A 26,771-nucleotide genomic window follows, 5' to 3' on the forward strand; every position below is an offset into this window, starting at 1 on the left:
TGCTTCGAGGTGTTCCTGGTTCGAGCCCAGGTAGGAGCGAGGAGAGGGACGGAAGCTTAATTGTTACACTGGCAATACTAAAGTGCCTATAAGAACATCCAATAGTCAAAGGTATATGAAATACAAATCGAATAGAGATAAATAGTCCTATAATTCCTATAATAACTACAACCTAAAACTTCTTACCTGGGAATATTGAAGACTCATGTTAAAAGGAACCACCAGCTTTCATATGTTATCATTGTCACGTCCTGACCAATATAAGTTGTTATTTTCTATGGTAGAGTGGTCAGGGTGTGTTTTTGTGTTTGTTCTATGTTTTCTCTTTCTATGTTGTAGTTCTAGTTTGACCTATTTCTAGGTTGGGGTTTATTGGGTTGACCTTCAGTTGGAGGCAGCTAGTCCTCGTTGCCTCTAATTGGAGATCATATTTAGTAGGGGTGTTTCTGCATGTTGTTTGTGGGTGATTCTATTTTGTGAGTGTTTATTTTCCTCCTGCGTCACGGTTTGTTGTTTTTCCCTTCAATGTTTTGTTAGTGAATTTCAGTTTCACGTTTAAAAAAATATGTGGAACAACGACGACGCTGCATTTTGGTCCAATCATTCAAACAGCCGTGACACTCATGTTCTGAGCAAGGAACTTAAACGTTATCTTTCTTACATGGCACATATTGCACTTTTACTTTCTTCTCCAACACTTTGTTTTTGCATGATTTAAACCAAATTGAACATGTTTCATTATTTATTTTAGGCTAAATTGATTTTATTGATGTATTATATTAAGTTAAAATAAGTGTTCATTCAGTATTGTTGTAATTGTCATTATTACAAATATTTTTTTATTTTTTTTTAAATCAGCCGATTAATTGGTATAGGCTTTTTTTGGTCCTCCAATAATCGGTATCGGCGTTGAAAAATCAGGAGCCAGCATGGTCATCACCACAGACCCAGACACCCCAAGCCCATCATAATGTTGGATGTCAGTGGTGGACCCTGTGTAAACTATAATGTCCTGGACAAATCCTGTCTTCACGTCGCACATGACAAAGAATTTGACCCCAAACCTGTGCCTTTTGGAGGGAATATATTGACGGAACGCCAGCCTACCTTTCCATAACAACCGGGACTCATCAATGCATAGGTCCTTGTATGGCACAAAGACCCGACCAAATGCTGATGTCAGGCTGATAAGAACATTTATTATTTGGTATAACGGGTCATTTAGGATGGCAGTAGCATTGTTGACGAAATGCAGGCATCGCAGCAGAACTAGGAAGCGGTCTTGGGAAAAGAGGGTGGCAAAGAAGGGAGTTGCAAACTTAGGATCTGTGCTCCAGTATTCTCTTAAGGAGTTCTTCTTTACTATCCCCATGAGAAGGACTGTCACCAGGAAGGTATACGTTTCACTAATTGTGGTTGTCACCCATTTAGTGAGTTTCCCCCCCACTCCTGGCTCTCTCTTCTCCTGTAGCTCTAAGGCATAGCGATTGGTCTCCTCTACTATGTCTCCCACCAGCTCCTCTGTCAGGAACAACTTGAAGCACTCTGCCTCAGTTGGAAATGGCAAGGGGCATTGCACTTGAAGTGAAGGGGTTAGGGTCCCAAAGACCCTCCCCATTATTGATTAAGGGGACCTTACGATTCATATGTTTTTCTGCAGGCCTTATAATAGATACTGTTGCTATGTGTCTAAAAACTCTGCCACTATACATTGCACAAGCCATCTATATTAGTCTTTGTGGTTAAGCCCTAGCTGTTGCTAGAGTGTGCTTGCAGGCTAGGTCTGAGTCAGACTGAAACTAGATAAAGAGAAGTAACCACTGTCTGATTTTGACATTTTGATCTTGTGTCACAGTGGACAATGCTAGTGAATTCAGAGAAGCTACTGTACTAGGTTACCTTATAAGGTAACCTCAGCATATTGCTGTATACATACATTGATGTAGATGATCATACCACTAGGGAGTGATCACATGTATAAAATCAGCTGCACCCTTAGGTGAGATGCAGAACTTACTCTGAAACATACATGCTGTGTTTCCGTTGTCAACTTCTGTCTGCAATTGCATTAATAAAGGTTTGATTGATTTACTTAAAGAAGATATTGTCTGATTGCACCAATAAGCCAATGATTGACAAGGAACAAGGAACCTACCCCGACACACTCCAGACTGGGACTCATCAAAGCAAACAGCAGGGCTAGAAGGGGTGAAATGGCTGGCAGCCTTCCAGCTACCACAGAACTCCTGTACTTCATCCACTGTTGGTCTGCCTCCATCACCACCACCATCTTCAAAGGGACCTGGGACTTCGTAAGTGGAAAAGGGATCCTCAGATTCAGGGTTCTCAATGGCTACAAGGTTGGGGCGCAGCTCCTCACTGTCACTGTCAGAATCTGATTCCTGACTTTCATACTCAGGCTCATTGTCAGAATTTTTTTTAATCTCCAGAATTTCCGCATTTGTGACTTGTCTCCTTTTGAAAGACATTGCTAATGCTAAAGCTTAGCTCACTAGCTACATACATAAACAACACCACTGAATGGCTCAGAGTGGGAGTGAGAGATTATGTGATTGACTGCCGGCACGCGCCACTTGTATCACTAAATCACTATCAGAAAATGTTTTGTGTGGTAATTATTTATATACTGCTCAAAAAAATAAAGGGAACACTTAAACAACACAATGTAACTCCAAGTCAATCACACTTCTGTGATATCAAACTGTCCACTAAGGAAGCAACACTGATTGACAATAAATTTCACATGCTGTTGTGCAAATGAAATAGACAACAGGTGGAAATTATAGGCAATAAGCAAGACACCCCCAATAAAGGAGTGGTTCTGCAGGTGGAGACCACAGACCACTTCTCAGTTCCTATGCTTCCTGACTGATGTTTTGGTCACTTTTGTATGCTGGCGGTGCTTTCGCTCTAGTAGTAGCATGAGACGGAGTCTACAACCCACACAAGTGGCTCAGGTAGTGCAGCTCATCCAGGATGGCACATCAATGCGAGCTGTGGCAAGAAGGTTTGCTGTGTCTGTCAGCGTAGTGTCCAGAGCATGGAGGCGCTACCAGGAGACAGGCCAGTACATCAGGAGACGTGGAGGAGGCCGTAGGAGGGCAACAACCCAGCAGCAGGACCGCTACCTCCTCCTTTGTGCAAAGAGGAGCAGGAGAAGCACTGCCAGAGCCCTGCAAAATGACCTCCAGTAGGCCACAAATGTGCATGTGTCTGCTCAAACGGTCAGAAACAGACTCCATGAGGGTGGTATGAGGGGCCTGACGTCCACAGGTGGGGGTTGTGCTTACAGCCCAACACCGTGCAGGATGTTTGGCATTTGCCAGAGAACACCAAGATTGGCAAATTCGCCACTGGCGCCCTGTGCTCTTCACAGATGAAAGCAGGTTCACACTGAGCACACGTGACAGACGTGACAGAGTCTGGAGACGCCGTGGAGAACGTTCTGCTGCCTGCAACATCCTCCAGCATGACCGGTTTGGCGGTAGGTCAGTCATGGTGTGGGGTGGCATTTCTTTGGGGGGCCGCACAGCCCTCCATGTGCTCGCCAGAGGTAGCCTGACTGCCATTAGGTACCGAGATGAGATCCTCAGACCCCTTGTGAGACCATATGCTGGTGCGGTTGGCCCTGGGTTCCTCCTAATGCAAGACAATGCTAGACCTCATGTGGCTGGAGTGTGTCAGCAGTTCCTGCAAGAGAAAGGCATTGATGCTATGGACTGGCCCGCCCGTTCCCCACACCTGAATCCAATTGAGCACATCTGGGACATCATTTCTCGCTCCATCCACCAACGCCACATTGCACCACAGACTGTCCAGGAGTTGGCGGATGCTTTAGTCCAGGTCTGGGAGGAGATCCCTCAGGAGACCATCCGCCAACTCATCAGGAGCATGCCCAGGTGTTGTAGGTAGGTCATACAGGCACGTGGAGGCCACACACACACTACTGAGCCTCATTTTGACTTGTTTTAAGGACATTACATCGAAGTTGGATCAGCATGTACTGTGGTTTTCCACTTTAATTTTGAGTGTGACTCCAAATCCAGACCTCCCTGGGTTGATAAATTGGATTTCCATTGATTATTTTTGTGTGATTTTGTTGTCAGCACATTCAACTATGTAAAGAAAAAAGTATTTAATAAGATTATTTATTTCATTCAGATCGAGGATGTGTTGTTTAAGTGTTCCCTTAATTTTTTTGAGCAGTATATTAGGAGTGTGTTTTTCACCTGGGGTTTGTGGGTTGTTGATTTTGCACTGCTAGTATTCGTTATAGCCTGTGAAACTGTCACCTGTCGTTCTTAGTTTTTTCTTGTTTTCTGTGTTCACTTTATTCTAATTAAATATAAAGATGAGCATTCATATTCCGTCTGCGTTTTGGTCATCCATACACCACGACAGTCGTGACAGAACAACCCACCAAACAAAGACCAAGCAGCGGAGAAAGGAGCAGGTGGATTATATGGACTATCGAGAGAAATGGACGTGGGAGGACATTCTGGACGGGGCTGGACCTTAGCACCAGGCTGGGGAATACCGTCGCCCACGGGAAGAAATAGAGGAAGCTAAGGCAGAGAGGCGGCGGTATGAGGCCATGTACGCGCTGAGGGAGAAGCACGAGAGGCACCCCCAATAAAACATTTTGGGGGGGCACACGGGTAGTTTGGCTAGGCCAAGGAAGAGCCATCAGCCAGCTACCCGTGCTTACATGGAGGAACGTATGGAGTGGAGGGCGCCGAAGTTTGAGGAAGTGCGCACGATCTCGCCCATACACTCGCACAGTCCGGTGCGAGCTATTCCAGCCCCTCGCAGATGCCGTGCTAGAGTGGGCATCCAGCCTGGTAGGAGGATGCTTGCGCAGCGCGTCTGGTCGCCGGTACGCCTCCTAGGACCAGGCTACCCTACGCCCGCTCTACGCACGGTAACCATCAAGCCCCTGCACAGCCCAGTTTGCCCTGTACTAGCACCCCGCTCATACAGGGCTGCTAGTTCCATCCAGCCAGGACGGGTTGTGCAGGAGGTGCGATCAAGGCCACCTGTGCGCCTCCATGGCCCAGTTTTTCCAGTTCCCGCCTCTCGTGCTGACCCGGAAGTGCGAACCTCTAGTCTGGCACGCCCAGTACCACGTATCAAGCTTCCAGTGAGTCAGCCTAGTCCTACTCAGCCTGTTCCCGCTCCTCGCACTAGCCTGGAGGTGCGTGTCCCCAGGCTGGTACCTCCACTACCAGCCCCACGCATCAGGCTAACAGTGCCTCGTCCAGAGTGTCCGGCAACAGTGCCTCGTCCAGAGTGTCCGGCAACAGTGCCTCGTCCAGAGTGTCCGGCAACAGTGCCTCGTCCAGAGTGTCCGGAACCGGGTGAGATGGCCCACTGTCCGGAACCGGGGGAGACGGCCCGCGACCCGGAACCGGGTGAGTCTGCCCGCGACCCGGAACCGGGTGAGATTGAAATGAACTATGAACTGTGTGAGTCTGCCTACAGCTTTGAACCAAATGAGTCTGCCTACAACCCGGAACTGAGTGAGTCTGCCTAGGGTCTGGAACCAAGAGACTATGTCATCAGTCGGGAGAACAGGAGGCCAGAACCAGAGCCTCCTCCAGTGTAGGTGGGTTGGGGAGGGGGGGTGTAGCACAAGTGCCGTCGTTGACGGCAGCCACCCTCCCTTCCCTCCCTTTTTGTTTAGGGGGTATTTGTTTTTTGTTGTTGTGGTATTGGGGGATTTTTGTGTTTTCTTTTGAGGTGCATTCGGGGTCTGCACCTTTAGGGGGGGGGGGGGTACTGTCACGTCCTGACCAGCAGAGGGAGTAATTGTATTAGATTTTGGTCAGGACGTGGCAGTAGGGTTGTGTTGTATGGTTTTTCTAGTATGTCTGTTTCTTTGTTAGTCTGTGTGGCTCCCGATCAGGAACAGCTGGTTATCGTTGTTCCTGATTGGGAGTCATATATTAGGAGTGTGTTTTTCACCTGGGGTTTGTGGGTTGTTGATTTTGCACTGCTAGTATTCGTTATAGCCTGTGAAACTGTCACCTGTCGTTCTTCGTTTTTTCTTGTTTTCTGTGTTCACTTTATTCTAATTAAATATAAAGATGAGCATTCATATCCCGTCTGCGTTTTGGTCATCCATACACCACGACAGCCGTGACAGCTACAATCTTGTATTTTGACAGCCTGGACATGACTCTGTTTGGTGGGGCTGGGGAAATTGAATGACTCTCAAATTCAGGGTTTGAAAAGTTGTGTTTTAACAATGATGGCATATCAAACTGTTTGCTTTAATAAAAACACCTCAACATCAAAGTCCAGTATTGTTATCTATATAATCAGCATTTTATAATATCTGCAGAAGGAAACACTATGACAGGGGAAATCCTGTGCAGCTAACTTCCTTATTGAAGCGTCATTAGATTTTGGTTATTTGTTCCGTTGTGCTGCAGTATCACTTTGGAAGACATTTTATCTAAATTGTATATAATATTTTGATCACAAAGAGTCTGATATTACTGAATAGCCTTGTTATTTGTTTGGACAGATTCAATCTGAATCACCATTTGTAACATCAGGAGAAATGGAAGCAGCTACAGTAGTTTCTTTCACCATGGCAGTACTTTCAGGTGAGACTTTACCTGGCATTCTCCACAGACACAGACACAGACACACAGAGGTCAAACAGGGATGTTAATTGCAGAGTGGAGAGGCAGACCCGGTGCCAGAACAAATCAGTTGGATGGGCATTTGATTTCCATAGGCGGGCCCGTTTTTTTAAATGGGTGTAATAGTAAAGACAATAGGCATCTCATGAGTTTCAAGTTTGTGGAAGCTTACAATTTATCCTAACATTTCTACCGATCTGCATGCTAGGTATTAATATATGCACATTTTCGTGGAACAGTTTCTGAAAATCATTGTCACATGGTTAATCATAAAAATCTGAAGCCAAATGACAAAAGTCTAGAAGTTAAAATCAGGCCAGTGGGTCAGAAGTTTACATACACTAAGTTGACTGTGCCTGTTGGGGCTCGGGGGCAGTATTGAGACATTTTGAAAAAAATATGTGCCCATTTTTAACTGCCTCCTACACCAACTCAGAAGCTAGGATATGCATATTATTAACACATTCGGATAGAAAACACTCTGAATTTTCTAAAACAGTTTGAATGGTGTCTGTAAGTATAACAAAACTCATATTGCAGGCAAAAACCTGTGAAAAATAGATCCAAAAAAATGTGAATTTTGTGACTGTACTATTTAGTGTCATTGTTTTATAGATACCATAGTGAGAAAGGATTCATTTCGCAACACCTACGGCTTCCACTAGATGTCAACGATCTTTATAAAGTTGTTTGAAGCGTCTATGATAAACAGAGAGCAAATTAGAATCCAAGGAAGTTGACATGTCATCACTTCATTTTTTTGCGCCTGCGCATAAATCTGAGAAACGTGAGTTTGTCATAATTTTTTATCTAGACATAGGATAGGTTGTGTGAAAATATTACTGATGTTTAACGTTAAAAATGGACCAAAAGATTCATGCTAAACAACATTTGACATGTTTGAACGAACATAAATAGATTATTTACTAGGTTTTTTTAGCTTTTCGGCGTGATTTTACCAGCCCCCCACCACGTTTTGTGGGAGCATAATGAACGCTAAGTACTTGGTGTTATTTGGACATAAATTATGAACTTTGTCAAAAGAAACCACATTTGTTCCGGACCTGGGATGCCTTCCGGACCTGGGATGCCTGTCTTCTGATGGAGATAATCAAAGGTAAGGGGATATTTACAATGTTATTATCGATTTTAGATGATGCTAACTGTATAGCATAGCCTGTTGTTCTTAGCATAGCACCCCGTTTATTGCAAAATGTGATTTCCCAGTAAAGTTATTTTGAGATCTGGCCATTCGGTAGCAATTACGAGATGATAATATATTATTCTTTGAATGACAATATTATAATTTACCAATGTTTTCGAATAGTAATTTTGTTATGTTCACCGGAAGCATTTCAGAGAAGAAAAAATCTGAATTTCACGCTACTGTAAAATGCTGTTTTTGGATATAAATATGAACTTGATGGAACAAAAAATGCATGTATTGTATAACATAATGTCCTAGGAGTGTCATCTGATGGAGATTGACAAAAGTTAGTGCATAATTCAAGCTGGTTTCTGCTTTTGGTGACGCCTGACCTTGAATTGAAAATGGATGTTTGTACTTTTGTGGCTATGTACTGTCCTAACATAATCTAACTTTATGCTTTTGCCGTAAAGCCTCTTTGAAAATCGAACAATGTGGTTAGATTAAGGAGATGTTTATCATTTAAATTGTGTAAAATAGTTGATTGTTTGAGAAATTGAAATTATTCGATTTTTGATGTTTTGAATTTCCAGCCTTGTTAGCAATCCCGGCTCGGGGTTCATTGCTAACCTGTAGCCCCAACAGGTTAAGTAGTTGTTTTTCCCACCTGGGTTGTGGGAGATTGTTTTTGAGTTAGTGTATGTTGCACCTCTTCGTCACGGTTTGTTGTTTTTGTTCTTTACTTTATTTGTGTATCTTGCATAGTTTCACAGTTCAATAAAATATGTGGAACGATACACACGCTGCACTTTGGTCCGCTCCTTCCGACGAACGACGTGACACAGGAACATTAGCTAATCAGTGAGGGGCAACAGTAGGAGGGGGCATGTCACGCCACCAATATAATCTATGCTCCAATCTCTGAGCCAATAAGAGAATGGAAACTAAGTAAGACAACAAGATTCGTAGAGTGGAGTGATGACGTAATGTAAGGATAAGACTGTATAAAAGTCAAGTACTAAGAATGAAGAGTTAGTTCTTCCATGGAATTGCTCGGCTTTGTTACTCTCTGTAATAAAGTCTATTTGAATTCACAAGCTCCGGTATCTGAGAAGTATTTGATTCAATATTTTCCACAACAAGGTCAGCACTGCCATGGGACCTGTGGATAGCTGGATAGATTGGCTCAAAGTGAGTGATCAAATTCTGATGGTACGAAAAAAATACAAAAGAACGGTTGGTTTTTTCTTTGTATTATCTTTTACCAGATGTATTGTGTTATATTCTCCTACATTCCTTTCACATTTCCACAAACTTCAAAGCGTTTCCTATCAAATGGTACCAATAATATGCATATCCTTGCTTCAGGGCATGAGCTACAGGCACATTCCCCTCAGCTCACCATACCACACACCTCCAGCCATGTCCTTTGAACCTCTTAGCCTTCACCCATATGGCACCTCAATACTCCCTAGGCCAGTTAGGTCACACATGCTGTAGTCTCTCAGTCCAACAGGGGATGATTTCCTCTTCTACCAGAGCTACCTCCAGAACCACCCAACAGGAGACTGCAGAACATGAGAGCATAGAAACACAAAACAGTAAAAGAGACAAAGAAAATGGCCCCTGCTCCACAACTGCACACTCAGTGGGCCAGATCCTGCCGACTACACCACACGTGTCACGAGGTGGAAAGTGACAGGTTATAAGTTTGGAGTTAATTAACCAATAGAAATGCTAGTTAAATTAAACATGCAAATAAGTTAAACCTGTGACAGGTACATTGAATCAAATGTTTTGTAATTACAATGTTGTTACAAAGAATACTCTTGTAATTATAATCAAGCAATGTAATTATAATCAAGCAATGTAAAGTGAAACACAGTAGGATTTACTTTTTAAATGCTATGTAATTACATTGTATCAACCTTTGCAGACAATAGGCTAACCAGGAGGTGACTTTCAAAAATGTAATTACAAAACATATTAGTTACAATGTGTAATAACATAAAGGCTGAGGATGCGCGACTGGATTGAACAGCCCTTCCGGTCCGTCCCGACCCGACCCCCTTGGGATGGAAAGCAGTAAAAAGGAACACTATTGCTTTGACTGCCTGTCTGCTCTGCTGCTATTTGTGATGATGCAATCATCATAGATATGCTTGATGTAATCATCATATACATGCTGCCGTATCATAGCCTGAAAAACTGAAAAACAACTGTATTACTTGACCGCCTGTTGATCTTGTCATTTATAGTTACAGCAGACAAAGAAGTTTAAATAGGCCTACATATCAATTGCTATGAAACTTCAACGACGTTACTAGTTATTACTGTGTAGTTACATAGTAATAGGGGAAACTTAATGTACAGCATTACCATTCGACCCAAAATGAAAAATAAGGATTCTGATATAAAAACAAATGCTGCTGTGATCATTGCCTCATTCGTTTTAATTTATTGCAACAAGAGGAGTTGATTTAGTCACCTTATAGGTAGATATGTATAGATGGCATTTGTTTCTCCTATCCAGCCATATCATTGACATCAGCGGACAGGTGTGTTACACAATCATTTTGTAGAAGTGACATCATTCAACTGACATACAGAAACAGGATCACTTGTGTACTTCAGTAAAGTCGACACACATTGTAACTCAAACCTGTTCTTGCCTCCCCAGGGTTTTGTTATGGAGCAGGTGTGTTACCAGACAGGTCCCTGGTTGGGGCGATAGGAGGGAGTGTGACATTTAACAGAGCATTAGCCCAGCCATTTATAACATTACAATGGAAAGTTAATGGTACAACTATTATATTAAACTATATCAGCTTTACTGACACTTTAAATCCTGCAGTTGGATACAGAGACAGGATCAATCTGGACAGATCGTCAGGATCCCTGGAGCTCATGAATCTTGATCTGACTGACAGTGGACAATACACAGTGACCATTTTAACACCTGAAGCAGTATCAGTGGAAGAAAACACCAAACTGGAAGTGTATGGTAAGATGTTTTGTATTCTACCTTTATCAGTCAATAGTTTCCCCTCCATTTTCTAGCTTTAGATTTCACATCAGTCAAAATACTTCATTGTAAGGCTGGACTGCAGAAACATTTCAAAGCCACATACAGTGCATTCGGAAAGTATTCAGACCGCTTGAATTTTTCCACATTTTGTTACGTTACAGCCTTATTCTAAAATGCATTAAATTAAAAATGTTACTCATAAATTTACACACAAAACCCCATAATGACAAAGCACAAACAGGTTTCGATACATTTTTGAAAATGTATTGAAATGTAAAAACCAGAAATAGCTTATTTATATAAGTATTCAGACCCTTTGCTATGAGACTCGAAATTGAGCTCAGGTGCATCCTGTTTCCATTGATCATCCTTGAGATGTTTATACTACTTGATTGGAGTCCACCTGTGGTAAATTAAATTGGTTGGACATGATTTGGAAAGGCACACACCTGTCTATATAATGATCCCACAGTTAACAGTGCATGTCAGAGCAAAAACCAAGCCATGAGGTAGAAGGAATTGTGGGTAGAGCTCTGAGACAGGGTTGTGTCAAGGCACAGATCTGGGGAAGGGTACCAAAAAATGTCTGCAGCATTGAAGGTCCCCAAGAAAACAGTGGCCTCCATCATTCTTAAATGTAATAAGTTTGAAACCACCAAGACTCTTCCTAGAGCTGGCCTCCTGGGCAAACTGAGCAATCCAGGGAGAAGGACCTTGGTAAGGGAGATGACCAAGATTCCGATGGTAACTCATGCAGGGCTCCAGAATTCCTATGTGGAGATCGGTGAACCTTCTAGACTGTCCACCATCTCTGTAGCACTCCACCAATCAGGCCTTTTTTGTAGAGTGGCCAGACAGAAGACACTCCTCAGTAAAAGGCACATGACAGCCCGCTTGGAGTTTGCCAAAAGGCACCTAAAAGGTTCTCAGACTATGAGAAACAAGATTCTCTGGTCTGATGAAACCAAAATTGAACTCTTTGGCATGAATGCCAAGTGTCATGTCTGGAAGAAACCTGGCACCATCCCTACGGTGAAGCATGGTGGTGTCATCATCATGGGGATGTTTTTCAGCGGCAGGGACTGGGAGACTAGTCAGGATCGAGAGAAAGATGAACGAAGCAAGTACAAAGAGATCCTTGATGAAAACTTGCTCCAGAGCACTCAGGACCTCAGACTGGGGCGAATGTTTACCCTCCAACAGGACAACGACCCCAAGCACACAGCCAAAACAACGCAGGAGTGGCTTCATGACAAGTCTCAGAATGTCCTTGAGTGACCCAGCCCGAGCCCGGACTTGAACCCGATCGAACATCTCTGGAGAGACCTGAAAATAGCTGTGCAGCTATTCTCCCCATCCAACCTCACAGAGCTTGAGAGGATCTGCAGTGAAGAATGGGAGAAACTCCCCAAATACAGGTGTGCCAAGCTTGTAGTGTCATATCCATGAAGATTCAAGGCTGTAATCAACAATTCGATGTTCTTCAACAAAGTACTGAGTAAAGGGTCTGAATACTTATGTAATGTCATTTTTTGTTGTTGTTTTTGATAAATTACCTTAAATAAAAACGTTTTTGCTTTGTCATTATGAGGGGTTGTGTGTAGATTGATGAGGGAAATTTTTTTTTTAAAACCATTTCACAATAAGGCTGTAACAAAATGTTGAAAAAGTGAAGGGGTCTTAATTATTTCCGATTGCACTGTACATATATACCATACTACTATACCATATTTTCGTAAATGGTTTTGAAGTAAAGTACACATTTCCTCTGGCCAAATCACAGACATATCTATGGCCGATAAGTGGATTAGGCTACTGTCTGTCATTGCTTTTGCATTAGTAGGTATTTCTCAAATTCAATGATTTCATTCAGTGTGAACCATTACTTCTGTCCATCTCTTCCCATTCCCAATTATGTTATTTTTATACATTGTAGATTACTAGTGTATGATGGTGTTGAACAAGGCCAAATCTGTTATCTGCCTAGAGCACAATCTGTTTTTATTCATCTCAGCATCAATATTGAAGTAAAGGTGTGTTAGGTACATTTTCGAATAGACACATTCAGTTCCATTCAGAATTAAGATAGTCATGGTCAGCTTGTGTTGTCCTACTTGGCTCCCAAGTTAGAATTACTGCTTTGATGCACATTTCTTTGAGATATGGAGCAGTTATGAATCCAGCGGGACCTATCTATTTGTTATTAATACCACTGTTGAGCTCTTCAGAAGGACACCTGCTTAGAAATAACAAGGCTTGATGCTTTGTTATTTAATATTTTGCTTTCAGTTTTAGATCCAGTCTATGGAGACATTTTCCCTGCTTCATGTATCATTAATATATAATGCTTTCGAAATTCGGTCTCATTCTGTGGCAGGTCTCAATGGCCTTATTTGGTCATTTCATCCTTGTATGTCCCTAAGCTTTCATCACTATTTCATGTGCTGGTGGCTGATTACAGGTTGCTGGTGATGGGATGCTGAAACTAGGTACACACTAATATTGATAACGTGGACTGATAATGGACCCATAATATTGTTAGAATGGCCCAATGGGTCATTTGAACATGGTCTCTAGAAATTATCTCTGTAAATCACTGATGGTCAACCTTCCATCTTTCATGGTGGTGTTTGACATGGACCATTCATTGCAGATGGTCCAGAAAACACAACAATGAAGGTGACCCCTTTAGATGTACTGTATGGATCAGGGTCAGACCTCACTCTGTCCTGCTCCGCTCAGCCCAGTCTTCCTGCCCTGTTTCAGTGGGCTCTAAATGGAACACTGCTGTCCAATCAGAGACCAGAACTCAAGCTGGAGAACATCCAGGCCAGTTAGAGTGGTAGCTACAGCTGCTGGGCCCATAATACCAGAACCCTGAGGTACCAGACATCTGAGCCCTCTGACATCACTGTGCTAGGTAAGTGGCAGAGAGGAGATTGAGATGGAGGATGTCATGGGACTGGTTTTAAGGATTCATGGTTGAACTAACTTTGCAAGGTTGGCATTTTTCCTATTTTGTTGCATTACAACCTGTAATTTAAATGGATTTTTATTTGGTTTTCATGTAATGGACATACACAAAATAATCCAAATTGATCAAGTGAAATAAAAAATAATAACTTCTCAAGAAATTCTAAAAAATTCAAAACGGAAAAGTGGTACATGCATATGTGTAACGCCCTGGCCATAGAGGGGTTTTTTGTTCTTTATTTTGGTTAGGCCAGGGTGTTACATTGGGTGGGCGTTCTATGTTCCTTTTTCTATGCTTTGGTATTTCTTTGTTTTGGGCCATGTGTGTGGCTCCCAATCAGGCACAGCTGAAGCTCGTTGCTGCTGATTGGGAGTCACACATAAGGAGCATGTTTTTCCTTTGGGTGGTGTGGGTAATTGTTTCTGTTTGAGTATTTTCCTAACAGGACTGTTTGCTGTCGTTTTTGTTCATTTTGTAGTGTTCTCTTGTTTATTTGAATTAAAATTCTAATGATGAACACATCCTCTGCTGCACCTTGGTTCCCTCTTCCAGACAGCCGTTACAATATGTATTCACCCCCTTTGCTATGAAGCCCCTGAATAAGATATGGTACAACCAATTACCTTCAGAACTCACATAATTAGTTAAATAAAGTCCACCTGTGTGCAATCAAAGTGTCACATGATCTGTCACATGATCTCGGTATATACACCTGTTCTGAAAGGCCCCTGAGTCTGCAACATCACAAAGCAAGGGGCACCACCAAGCAAGCAGCACCATGATGACTAAGGAGCTCTCCAAATAGGTCAAGGACAAAGTTGTGGAGAAGCACAAATCAGGGTTGGGTTATAAAAAAATATCTGAAACTTTGAACATCCCACGGAGCACCATTAAATTCATTATAAAAAATGGAAAGAATATGGCACCACAGCAAACCTGCCATGAGAGGGCCGCCCACCAAAACTCACAGACCATCAAGGAGGGCATTAATCAGAGAGGCAACAAAGAGACCAAAGATATCCCTGAAGGAGCTGCAAAGCTCCCCAGCGGAGATTGGAGTATCTGTCCATAGGACCACTTTAAGCCGTACACTCCACAGAGCTGGGCTTTACGGAAGAGTGGCCAGAAAAAAAGCCATTGCTTAAAAAAAAACAAGCAAACACGTTTGGTGTTCACCAAAAGACATGTGGGAGACTCCCCAAACATATGGAAGAAGGTACTCTGGTCAGATGAGACTAAAATTTAGCTTTTTGGCCATCAAGGAAAACTCTGTCTGGTGCAAACCCAACACCTCTCATCCCCCCGCGAACACCATCCCCCCGCGAACACCATCCCCACTGTGAAGCATGGTGGTGGCAGCATCATGCTGTGGGGATGTTTTTCATTGGCAGGGACTGAGAAACTGGTCAGAATTGAAGGAATGATGGATGGCGCTAAATACAGGGAGATTCTTTAGGGAAACCTGTTTCAGTCTTCCAGAGATTTGAGACTTAGGGTCAATGACCCTAAGCATACTGCTAAAGCAACACTTGTGTGGTTTAAGGGGAAACATTTAAATGCCTTGGAATGGCCTAGTCAAAGCCCAGACCTCAATCCAATTGAGAATCTGTGGTATGACTTAAAGATTGCTGTACACCAGCGGAACCCATCCAACTTGATGGAGCTGGAGCAGTTTTTCCTTGAAGAATGGGCAAAAATCCCAGTGGCTAGATGTGCCAAGCTTATAGAAACATACCCCAAGAGACTTGCAGCTGTAATGTCTGCAAAAGGTGGCTCTACAAAGTATTGACTTTGCCCCCAAAGAGAGTAGTTATGCACACTCAAATTTTCTGTTTTTTTGTCTTACTTCTTGTTTCTCTCACAATAAATAAATAAAAATGCATCTTCAAAGTGGTAGGCATGTTGTGTAAATCAAAATTATACAAACCGCCAAAAAATATATTTTAATTCCAGGTTGTAAGGTAATAAAATAGGAAAAATGCCAAGGGGGTGAATACTTTCGCAAGCCACTAGCTGATACTGTTCTGAATACTGTACATGGGTTATTCCATGTAGTGTTGGTTGCTGTGAGGACATTTTCTGTATGCGCATTGTATGTAGTAGCTGGCCACTGCTCTGTCATGCATTGAAGAAAAAGCAAACCGCATGATCATCCCTTTGTTACCATTCAATGGCCTTTTTGAAAAGTGTCCATACGAGTAGGATGAACAGAGAATGAAGGAGATGTCACAGCTTTGAGAGTTCTTCCGCATCGACTGGACTTCTAACCTTTTATTCACGTTTCATATACCACGTGCAGGCCTACTTACTTTATCATACACACTTTTACCATGTTGCATGTTCATTTCACATGTGCTCATCGTGTCTTCAGGAAACTGTTACTGTTTGACAAGATAATATATCATCTATACTATAATTTAGACTACAATTTGTATTATCAAACCAACATATCTGATTCATATAACCATTATCCTTCACAGAACCAATATCTGGTGCTATCATTACAACTTCCCCAAACCCTCCAATCATCGAGGGGAATTCTGTCAACTTAACCTGTGATGCTTCTGGCTCCATCATCACCAGAGAGTGGATGAAGGATGGTCAGCTTCTGTCTGCTGGTGGCAACCTAACCATCTCCGAGGATAAGAGAGTGCTGTCCATAAACCCTGTGAAGAGAACAGACAGTGGAGAATACCTGTGTAGAGTCAGCAACCTCGTCAGCACCGCTGATGCTAAAGACATTCTCCTTGTAAAGTGTAAGTAGGCCTACTCTGCTATAAGCCTGGGGTTACAATTACTGTGTTTTTTTTTGGGGGGGGGGGTTGCATTAAAATCTGACAGTTACGGTGTGAATGCTGGATATGTAAGATATTACAGAGTAATTATATGGATATACCTAACAGTTTGAGTGTGTAACATCACACTAATTACCAACTAACAAACACATGGCTATTCCTTTAGTTGTCTTTGTTGTGTTGTAATTGTTAACTATTTGCACTGTAGTGTGCAGTACTGCCTGTTCACTGTGTAGCCTTTCATCTCTGCATGGTTTTGTCTCTGGTCTCTGCAGCAGAGGACTCTTTATCACCAGTTCTGCCTGCTCGTGCCCTCACTGGTATTGTGATTGGAGTATTGCTGGTTGTGGGAGGGGCAGTTAGTGTTGCAGTGTTCTTCATTAGGAAAAATGGGTGAGTAAAAAAACTTTTCAGTCAAACAAGTGTATTTTCTATCACTGCAGTTGGTAGAAAATGTAGGCTCTGTTTTCACATTCATCTAAACTGTTCACAAAGAGGGCCTAGTTGTATTTCAAAAGCACTGTAAAACTGTCAAAGCACTGTAATATTATATTCTTATTTTCTAAACAGCAAACTTTCAGTGTTAATTTCTTGTTGTATATAGAACCAATGCTGAGCCAATGCATCAAGGAGGTAAGCATAATGTATCTCCAATCTTACAGGTTGTCATGGTATTTCTAATTACTAATGGTTTTTAAATGTTTGTTTACTCCACGTTTACGTTTACAGGGACTATTATTTAGAGCGACTTAGTTTCCACAAATAAATTAAATGGATTCAGGCAAATTACAAAACATTCAAAGGCCATTTTTTCAAAAGTGAGTTTACAAGTTGATCAACTTTCAAAGCAGAATTACTTTCCCATTGTTCCTCAAATGCAGTGTATGATATTCAATTTTGTCGCTCTGAGTCTCTACTTTTATCCAATGTAAAATGCACCATCATATGTGACTCACCAGGTGGTGAGTCACATATAGTACAACACCACTATGACTTAATAATGTAACCACTAATGGTTAACAGTGTAACAATGCTCATGCAAACAAATGCAGACAAGATACTGTAGCATCATCTATTCAACCCCTACTATTTGTATATCTCTTACAGGCTCTCAACAACTTGTATATGAGAACACATCACCTGTATATGAGAACACATCACCTGTATATGAGAACACATCACCTGTATATGAGAACACAAGACAAAATCAATCTCCACGGCCCTGACAGTAAGTAAGCCCTGGTCACGTGGGATGTCGGTGCACGTCTGTATTCTACTACAGTCGTACTGTAATAAACAAGATAAATTTGCTTAACAAGATGTACAATGTGAAAAAGATATGTATGGAAAGACTGTCTAGGAAAGTGTTATCCAGGATGTTTAAGTTTTGACTCAATGACAGCTATTCAGCCTCTGGCCTATTTAGGTTATTAATTAACATATGATCGCTGTAAAAGTTTGTTTAGGACTTTGAGGTTTCATATTTTCTCATGGCAACTCAGTGGAGGCTGCTGAGGGGAGAACTGTCACGTTCTCTATCTTCAAACTCCCTGTCGTAAATCAACCAAGGCGCAGCGTGCTTGTAATTCCACATCTTTTATTGAGGTGAAACCGGACAAAACAATAAACAGGAAAACAGAAAAGAACATGACGCAACTGAGTCGCACACAAAACACACACAGAAATAATAATTACCCACAAACACAGGTGGAGAAAAGACTGGCTAAGTATGATTCCCAATCAGAGACAACGATAGACAGCTGCCTCTGATTAGGAACCATACTCAGCCAAAACAAAGAAACCGTCGCTGCAGACTCCATGCCATGGATCATCACTGGAGGCTTCGTGCCATGGATCATCACTGGAGGCTTCGTGCCATGGATCATCACTACAGGCTCCGGGCCATGGATCATCACTACAGGCTTCGTGCCATGGATCATCACTGGAGGCTTTGGACCATGGATCATCACTGGAGGCTTCGTACGTGGAGCCGGAACAGGTCTCACCGGACTGAGGAGACGTACTGACAGCCTGGTACGTGGAGCTGCCACAGGGCGTACCAGGCTGGAGAGACGAACTGGAGGCCAGGTGCGTGGAGTAGGCACAGGGCATACCAGGCTGGAGAGACTCACTGGAGGCCGGGTGCGTGGGGCAGGTACAGGATATACTGGGCTGTGGAGGCACACCGGAGGTCTCAAGCGTAGAGCTGGCACAACCCGTCCTGGCTGGATGCTTACTTTCACCCGGCAAATGCGGGGCGCTGGCACAGGACGCACTGGGCTGTGAATGCGCACTGGCGACACAGTGTGCGGAGCCGGCGCAGGATATCCTGGACCGAGGAGGCGTACTGGAGACCAGGAGCACTGAGCTAGCACCACTATTCCTGGCTGAATGCTTACTCTAGCCCGGCAAATGCGGGGGGCCGGCAACGAGCGCACCGGGCTGTGAATGCGCACAGGAGATACATTGCGCATCACCGCATAACACGGTGCCTGACCAGTCACATGCTCCCCACGGTAAGCACGGGGAGTTGGCTCAGGTCTCAACCCTGATTCAGCCAATCTCCCCGTGTGCTCCCCCTCAAAAAAATGTGCCTCTCGGGCTTCCGTCGTTGCCGTGACTCCCGATCACGTCGCTGTTCCTCCCTCGCTGCTTCCACCTGTTGTCATGGGAGGCGATTCCCTTCCGGCCTGGATCTCCTCCCACGTCCAGGATCCTTTGCCGTCCAGGATGTCCTCCCATGTCCACCTCGTCTTCCCCGTAGGCGCACGCTGCCTGGTCTTCTTGTGGTGGGTAATTCTGTCATGTTCGCGATTGTCGTGGAAAATTGTCTTAAGAACATAATACTCTTACAAGAACTTGTGAATTCAATATAGACTTTAATACAGAGTAGCAAAGCCAAGCCCTTCCATGGAAGGACCCTCCCACACACGCAACAGAGCTGAGCCCCTCCATGAAAAAGACTAAATTCTCATATTACAGAGTCCTATCTCTCCATATCAGTTGTTGCTTGTTAACGCCCACATCTGACAGCTGTATAGATTATAATGCTAGCAGGGCCTCCTCATGTGGTACAAAAATAATGCATGCAGTGTATGCTCATCCTTTCCTCTGTACCCCTTTGTCTGGATATCTTGAGTATTTGGGGCCCTTTCTGCATAGCTCAAGTCTGGTTGTCAGGTCGCTATGCCTCCCACCGTGGCCTGTTGCTCTATCAGAACCAGATGTCTTCTCCTCCTATAGCCAAAATATGTATGTTCTTTCCCCTTCAGCACAGCTGCTTATCTCCCACACCATCTTCAAACTCCCTGTCGTAAATCAACCAAGGCGCAGCGTGCTTGTAATTCCACATCTTTTATTGAGGTGAAACCGAACAAAACAATAAACAGGAAAACAGAAAAGAACGTGATGCAACTGAGGCGCACACAAAACACACACAGAAATAATAATTACCCACAAACACAGGAGGGAAAAGGCTGCCTAAGTATGATTCCCAATCAGAGACAACGATAGACAGCTGCCTCTGATTAGGAACCATACTCGGCCAAAACGAAGAAATACACAACATAGAATTCCCACCCCACATCACACCCTGACCTAACCAAAATAGAGGAAATAAAATGTCTCTCTAAGGTCAGGGCGTGACAAGAACGGCTCATAATAATGGCTGGAATGGAGTACATGGAATGGTATCAAACACAAAGACATGGTTTCCATGTGTTTGATAACATTCCAGCCATTCATATGAGCCGTCCTTCCCTCAGCAGCCTCCACTGTGGCAACTGTTGGTGTGGCTGTTGACTTCTATGCAGTGGTGGAAAAATGACCCAATTGTCATACTTGAGTAAAAGTAAAGATACCTTAAAAGAAAATGACTGAAGTAAAAGTGAAAGTCACCCAGTAAAATACTACTTGAGTAAAAGTCTAAAATAATTTTGTTTTAAATGTACTTAAGTATCAAAAGTAAATGTAATCGCAAAAATATACTTAAGTATCAAAGTAAAAGTAAAAATATTAATAATAAAACATTCCTTATATTAAGAAAATCAGATGGCACAATTTTCTAGATTTTTTAATTAACAGATAGCCAGGGGCACACTTCAACACTCAAACATCATTTACAAATTATGCATTTGTGTTTAGTGAGTTTGCCAGATCAGAGGCAGTAGGGATGACTGGGGATGTTCTCTTGATAAGTGTGTGAATTAGACAATTTTCCTTTCCTGCTAATCATTCAAAATGCAACTAGTACTTTTGGGTGTCAGGAGTAAAAAGTACATTCTTTTGTTTTGGAAAATAGTAAAGTACAGATACCCACAAAAAAACTACTTAAGTAGTACTTTAAAGTATTTTTACACCACTGCTACTATGTATTGCCTTTTTTAATTTAAGCTTTATCCCAAATTATGAAATGCAGGACTTCAAGAGTAACTATGATACTAGGATAATGGTAAGTTTGTGCTAGACCACACGGCACCATGTGACTGCAATACTGTAAAAACTGTCACACCCTGTGAAAGATTAGTGGAATCTGTGTGGGTGGCTGGACAGGTAGGATGACTGACAGAGAAGGTGAACAGGTGGTCACGGGTCACAGGAATGGATGAGACTGAGGCAGGAATTCCTTTAACCATAAAGTGGTATATTTACTGGGTAGTCTGTGCTGCATAACAAAGGAAACATAATAACATGTATCCAATCAAATTCATAATCAAAGATCAAATCATAACAATCATTCATTATTAACATAATTAGGTAATTCAGCAATTCAGTTCAATAAAAAGTCAATAGGAATCATCCTTGTGTCATTTAGGCTCGTAACTATTCATCATAATCATGAGAAGAATAATGCAAATAATTCAATCAGTGTATATCAGTTCAATGTATAATCCCCATCAGTTTTATTATTCTGCTCATAATCATGAGCAGAATAATGCAAATAATTCAATCAGTGTATATCAATTCAATGTATAATCCCCATCAGTTTTATATCAGAATTGATCAGTTCAGCAAATAATGACGTTTCATATTTCACCCTTTCAAGTTTGTTTTCATCTTGAATTTCATTACATATTAACCATATATCGATGGCATGATTGGCCTGTGATGATCTGTAGGGCCGTGATCATTTTTGTCACCAAAGCCCAATATACCATCCACCACTGCGACCTGTATGCTCTCATCGGCTGGCCCTCACTACATATTCGTCGCCAGACCCACTGTCTCCAGGTCATCTATAAGTCTTTGCTAGGTAAAGCTCCGCAATATCTCAGATCACTGGTTACCATAACAACACCCACCCGTAGCACGCGCTCCAGCAGGTACGTCTCACTGGTCATCCCCAAAGCCAACACCCACTTTGGCCGCCTTTCCTTCCAGTTCTCGCCTGCCAATGACTGGAACGAATTGCAAAAATCGCTGAAGATGGAGACCTATATCTCCCTCACTAACTTTAAGCATCAATTATCTGAGCAGCTTACCGATCGCTGCAGCTGTACATAGCTCATCTGTAAATAGCCCACCCAACTACCTACCTCATCCCCATATTGTTTTTATTTACTTTTTTGCACACCAGTATTTCTACTTGCACATCATCATCTGCACATTATCACTTCAGTGTTAATTTGCTAAATTGTAATTACTTCGCTACCAAGGTTTATTTATTGCCTTACCTCCTTACTCCATTTTCACACACTGTATATAGATTTTTCTATTGTGTAATTGACTGTACTTTTGTTTATCCTGTGAGTAACTCTGTTGTTTTTTGTCGCACTGCTTTGCTTTATCTTGGCCAGGTCGCAGTTGTAAATGAGATCTTGTTCTCAACTGGCCTACCTGGTTAAATAAAGGTGAAATAAAAATAAATAAAATGTATCATTTACATTACACAATAGGTTTGAAGTGTGCGCTCCAAGCCGCACTCCGCGGTAATAATTATAAATAATAACTGATGGCCCGCTCTCCCGATCGCAACATAGTTCAGATGGAAAGGTAACAGATGGAAAGGTAACAGCTTCGGTGGACTTACGTGGATTCATGGACGCACAGAACTTCTGGATTAGACAGAGTTAAGGAAGAGAAAGCAGTGAGGTCGGGCGATGGCGATTTCCTCCTTTTAATGAGTTGAGATCTGTCAGACATTTCCCCTCACCTAATTAAAGCGCCCCTGGCCCAGCTGAGCATGTGGCCATGAATTAAAGGATTCTTCCGCCAACTCCATGGGCCTTTTCTACACCCTGATCTGTTTCACCTGTCCTTGTGCTTGTCTCCTCCCCCTCCAGGTGTCACCCATCTTCCCCATTATCCCCTGGGTATTTATACCTGTGTTTTCTGTCTGTCTGTGCCAGTTTGTCTTGTTTTGTCAAGTCAACCAGCGTGTTACTCCATCCACCTGCTTTTTCCTCTTCCTTGTTTTTTTTGCTAGTCCTCCCAGTTTTGACCCTTGCCTGCCTTGACTCTGAACCTGCCTGGCTGACCATACTGCCTGCCCTGACCACAAGCCTGCCTGCCCCTCTGTACCCTCTGGACTCTGACCTTGTTATAATCTTTTGACTGTCCCTTGGATACTAATAAATATCAGAGACTCGAACCATCTGCCTCCCGTATCTGGGTCTTGCCCTGTGCCCTTATAAAAAAAACTATGTATTTATGTGTTAAAAGGTATTCATGCTGTGTCACTTTTCTCCCTCACCTTAAATCTAACAGTAAGAAAAGTCAATGGAAAAGATCTTCATTCAACCACCATTCTCCAGTGAATTCCATCATCATCACATAGAACACCTGCATGATAACACCCAGTGTGGATCTGTAATGTAAATAATCAATACATTTATCTTATGTTTGATTGTCTGCTTTTATTGTGTACTTTTAGTAATTAAAAACATATTAATAATAAGTAGATAATACAATACTATACTGTAACTTTGTCACGACCAGTATTTAGGTATTATTTGTATTATATTTGGTCAGGGCGTGGCAGAGGTATGTTTGTTTTGTATGGTGGGTTTTTTGTGTGTGTGGTTTAGAGGGGTGTGTTATTTAGGTGTTCCTGGGTTTTGGGTGTATGTTTCTGAATTAGTATGTTCTAGGTTAGTTTTTCTATGTGTAGGTTTGGGTGCTGGACTCTCAATTGAAGGCAGGTGTTTCTAGTTGCCTCTGATTGGGAGTCCTATAAGTAGGTGTGTGTTTGGTTTGTCATTTGTGGGTAGTTACATTTTGCACTGCTAAGTATTATTGCTTTAGCCTGTGAAACTGGCCTTCGGCTTTCTTGTTTTTTGTGTATGCTTCATTATATCTAATTAAAAGATGAGCATCCACATTCCTGCTGCGTATTGGTCCTCCCTTCAACACGGCAATACATGTGACAAACTTAATAAATTAAAGCATAATGATAAGGGTGTCCTCTGGTGGTAGGGGTGGGGACTGTACTGTAAATACACTTTTTTTGTAGGCTGTATTGTCAATTATGGTGCCAAAAAGGCACAGAAGCTATATGCTTTAAATGATGTAAAAATAGAATAACAAATATTGACATCTATTTCTCCATCTTTGTTGTTCTTTGTGTCAAGTGTGACCAGTAATATGTTGATGTGACCTTTTTATTTAACCAGGCAAGTCAGTTAAGAACAAATTCTTATTTACAAAGACAGCCTACCAGGGAACAGTGGGTTAACTGCCTTGTTCGTGGGTAGAACAACTGATTTTTACCTTGTCAGTTAGGGGATTCAATCCAGCAACCTTTCGGTTACTGGCCAAACTCTCCAACCACTAGGCTACCTGCCACCCCATTCAGTTCATTAATTCCTACAAAGCTGGGTGATGGTCCTAAAAGATCCTACAGTGATGTCAGTGTTAGAGATGGATTATAAAGCACAGATGTTTATTACAATATATAATCTCAAATTAATGTAAATTGTGCTTCACTTCCTATCAGGATATACCCCAAGACCAAAGTCCACTGTGTTTATCAGTCAAAGCCTGCAAAGCAACAGAGGGCAACATTGTTATCAGACTCAGTAAAGGTACAACTCCACACAGCTTCCTTATTGGTTTTAGTGGAGTTTGTGCTACAAATAGGGAAGTTTGGTCATTTGTTCCTTTATGCAGTGATGTAACTCATGAATACATGTAATATTTCTTCCTCATATCAGGTGTTACTGTAGAAAACTCTTATTGTAGTCTTGTCTTCTATACTTATTTGTGGAGACAAACATTTTTTTTAAATCTGAAGAGTTGGAAGACACTGCTGAAATTTCTCTCACCATTGCAATACTCTCAGGAGCGACTTAACGGGAAAATCAGCAGTTGAAACAATAACAATGTGTATTCCCCTCCCCTGTTTCGGTAAACAGCTGAGGGATGTGGCTGGAAGAATCCAACCACTCTCACATTTTTTAAACAGAGCTATGGATTCAAGGACTGACCATCCATGATATCAAAATGATAGTTTTAACCATGTTTTGAGGCTATAGTGTTTCTTTATATATTTCTTTGTTTACTAACATTGGCATATTGAAGCTTATATTTTGGGTTCTGCTGGGGTACGGCAGTTGAACTAAGCTTGACATTTATTATAGGTTATATTCTTCAAGTCAATAGGTGTATTCATTTATACGTCCAAAAATGGATGTACAGTTTTTCAACCACTCCACGAATTTCTTGTTAACAAACTATAGTTTTGGCAAGTTGGTTAGGACATCTACTTTTTGCGTGACAAAAATCATTTTTCCAACAATTGTTTACAGACAGATTATTTCACTTATAATTCACTGTATCACAATTCCAGTGAGTCAGAAGTTTACATACACTAAGTTGACTGTGCCTTTAAACAGCTTGGAAAATTCCAGAAAATGATGTCATGGCTTTAGAAGCTTCTGATAGGCTAATTGACAGCATTTGAGTCAATTGGAGGTGCACCTGTGGATGTATTTCAAGGCCTACCTTCAAACTCAGTGCCTCTTTGCTTGACATCATGGGAAAATCAAAAGAAAACAGCCAAGACCTCAGAAAAAATTTGTAGACCTCCACAAGTCTGGTTCATCGTGGGAGCAATTTCCAAATGCCTGAAGGTACCACGTTCATCTGTACGAACAATAGTACGCAAGTATAAAAACCATGGGACCATGCAGCTGTCATACCGCTCAGGAAGGAGATGCGTTCTGTCTCCTAGTGTCACGCTCTGACCTAAGAGAGCTGTTTTTTTCTCTGTTTAGTTAGGTCAGGGTGTGATTATGGGTGGGCATTCTATGTTTTTGGTTTCTATGTTTAGTTCATGTTTTTCTATTGCTATGTTGGAGTTTGGGGATGATCTCCAATTAGAGGCAGCTGGTTCGCGTTGTCTCTAATTGGAGATCATATTTAAGTTTTTTTTCTATTGTGTTTGTGGGTAGTTGTTTTCCGTTTTGTTGTCTGTTGCCTGACGGAACTGTTTGCTGTCATTTTGTTTCTTGTAAAAGTGTTTAGTTTTCATTAACTTCTATGGGCTAGGTGGGACATGACCGTCCCACCTGCAGGACACACTATTCAACAACCAGTGAAATAGCATGGCGCGAAATACAAAACAGCAAAAATCTCATAATTTCATTTTCTCAAACAATCAACTATTTTACATCATTTTAAAGAAACTTCTCGTTAATCTAACCACATTGTCCAATTTCAAAAAGGCTTTACGGCGAAAGCATAAAATTAGATTATGTTAGGACATAAACTTCACAAGAAAAACCACACAGCCATTTTCCAAGCGAGGACATCCATCACAAAAAACAAAAATACAGCTAAAATATTCATTAACCTTTGATCTTCATCAGATGGCACTCATAGGACTTCATGTTACACAATACATGTATGTTTTGCTCGATAAAGTTCATATTTATATCCAAAACCCCATTTTACATTGGCGCGTGATGTAAAGAAAATGTATTCCCACCAAAACTACCAGTGAATGTGCACATCAATTTACAAAAATACTCATCATAAACACTTATAAAATTTACAACAGTTATTGAAAGAATTATAGATATACTTCTCCTTAATTCAACCGCTGTGTCAGATTTTAAAATAGCTTTACGGAGAAAGCACCTTTTCAATATTCTGTGTACATAGCTCAACCATCAAAGCAAGCTATACAGATACAGGGGGGGGAAAGTATTTGATCCCC

The 26,771-nt window shown here is 41.9% G+C and overlaps 1 protein-coding gene across 8 annotated transcripts; it reads left to right on the plus strand.

Annotated features, from left to right (window-relative positions):
* Window positions 1-6,347: 6,347 nt before the first annotated feature.
* Window positions 6,348-23,936, plus strand: LOC106605566 (carcinoembryonic antigen-related cell adhesion molecule 1-like). 8 transcript variants are annotated; one of them, XR_006769962.1, is made up of 9 exons: window positions 6,362-6,632; window positions 10,499-10,516; window positions 10,673-10,822; window positions 13,500-13,766; window positions 16,301-16,576; window positions 16,891-17,008; window positions 17,220-17,248; window positions 17,723-17,843; window positions 23,321-23,936. XR_006769962.1 is itself a non-coding variant. In XM_045718715.1 (8 exons), the coding sequence occupies exons 1-7, from the start codon at window positions 6,587-6,589 to the stop codon at window positions 17,839-17,841; spliced, it is 756 nt and encodes a 251-aa protein (XP_045574671.1). In that variant the 5' UTR covers window positions 6,364-6,586; the 3' UTR covers window positions 17,842-17,843; window positions 23,040-23,936. The 8 variants fall into 8 exon arrangements, 4 of the variants coding, with proteins under 4 accessions (XP_045574673.1, XP_045574671.1, XP_045574670.1 ...); XR_006769961.1 differs by having other exon boundaries at window positions 6,363-6,632; window positions 13,613-13,766; XR_006769964.1 differs by lacking the exon at window positions 10,499-10,516 and having other exon boundaries at window positions 6,348-6,632.
* Window positions 23,937-26,771: the final 2,835 nt, after the last annotated feature.

Source organism: Salmo salar, chromosome ssa05 (genome assembly GCF_905237065.1).
Source record: "Salmo salar chromosome ssa05, Ssal_v3.1, whole genome shotgun sequence".
NCBI classification, from domain to species: Eukaryota; Metazoa; Chordata; class Actinopteri; order Salmoniformes; family Salmonidae; genus Salmo; species Salmo salar.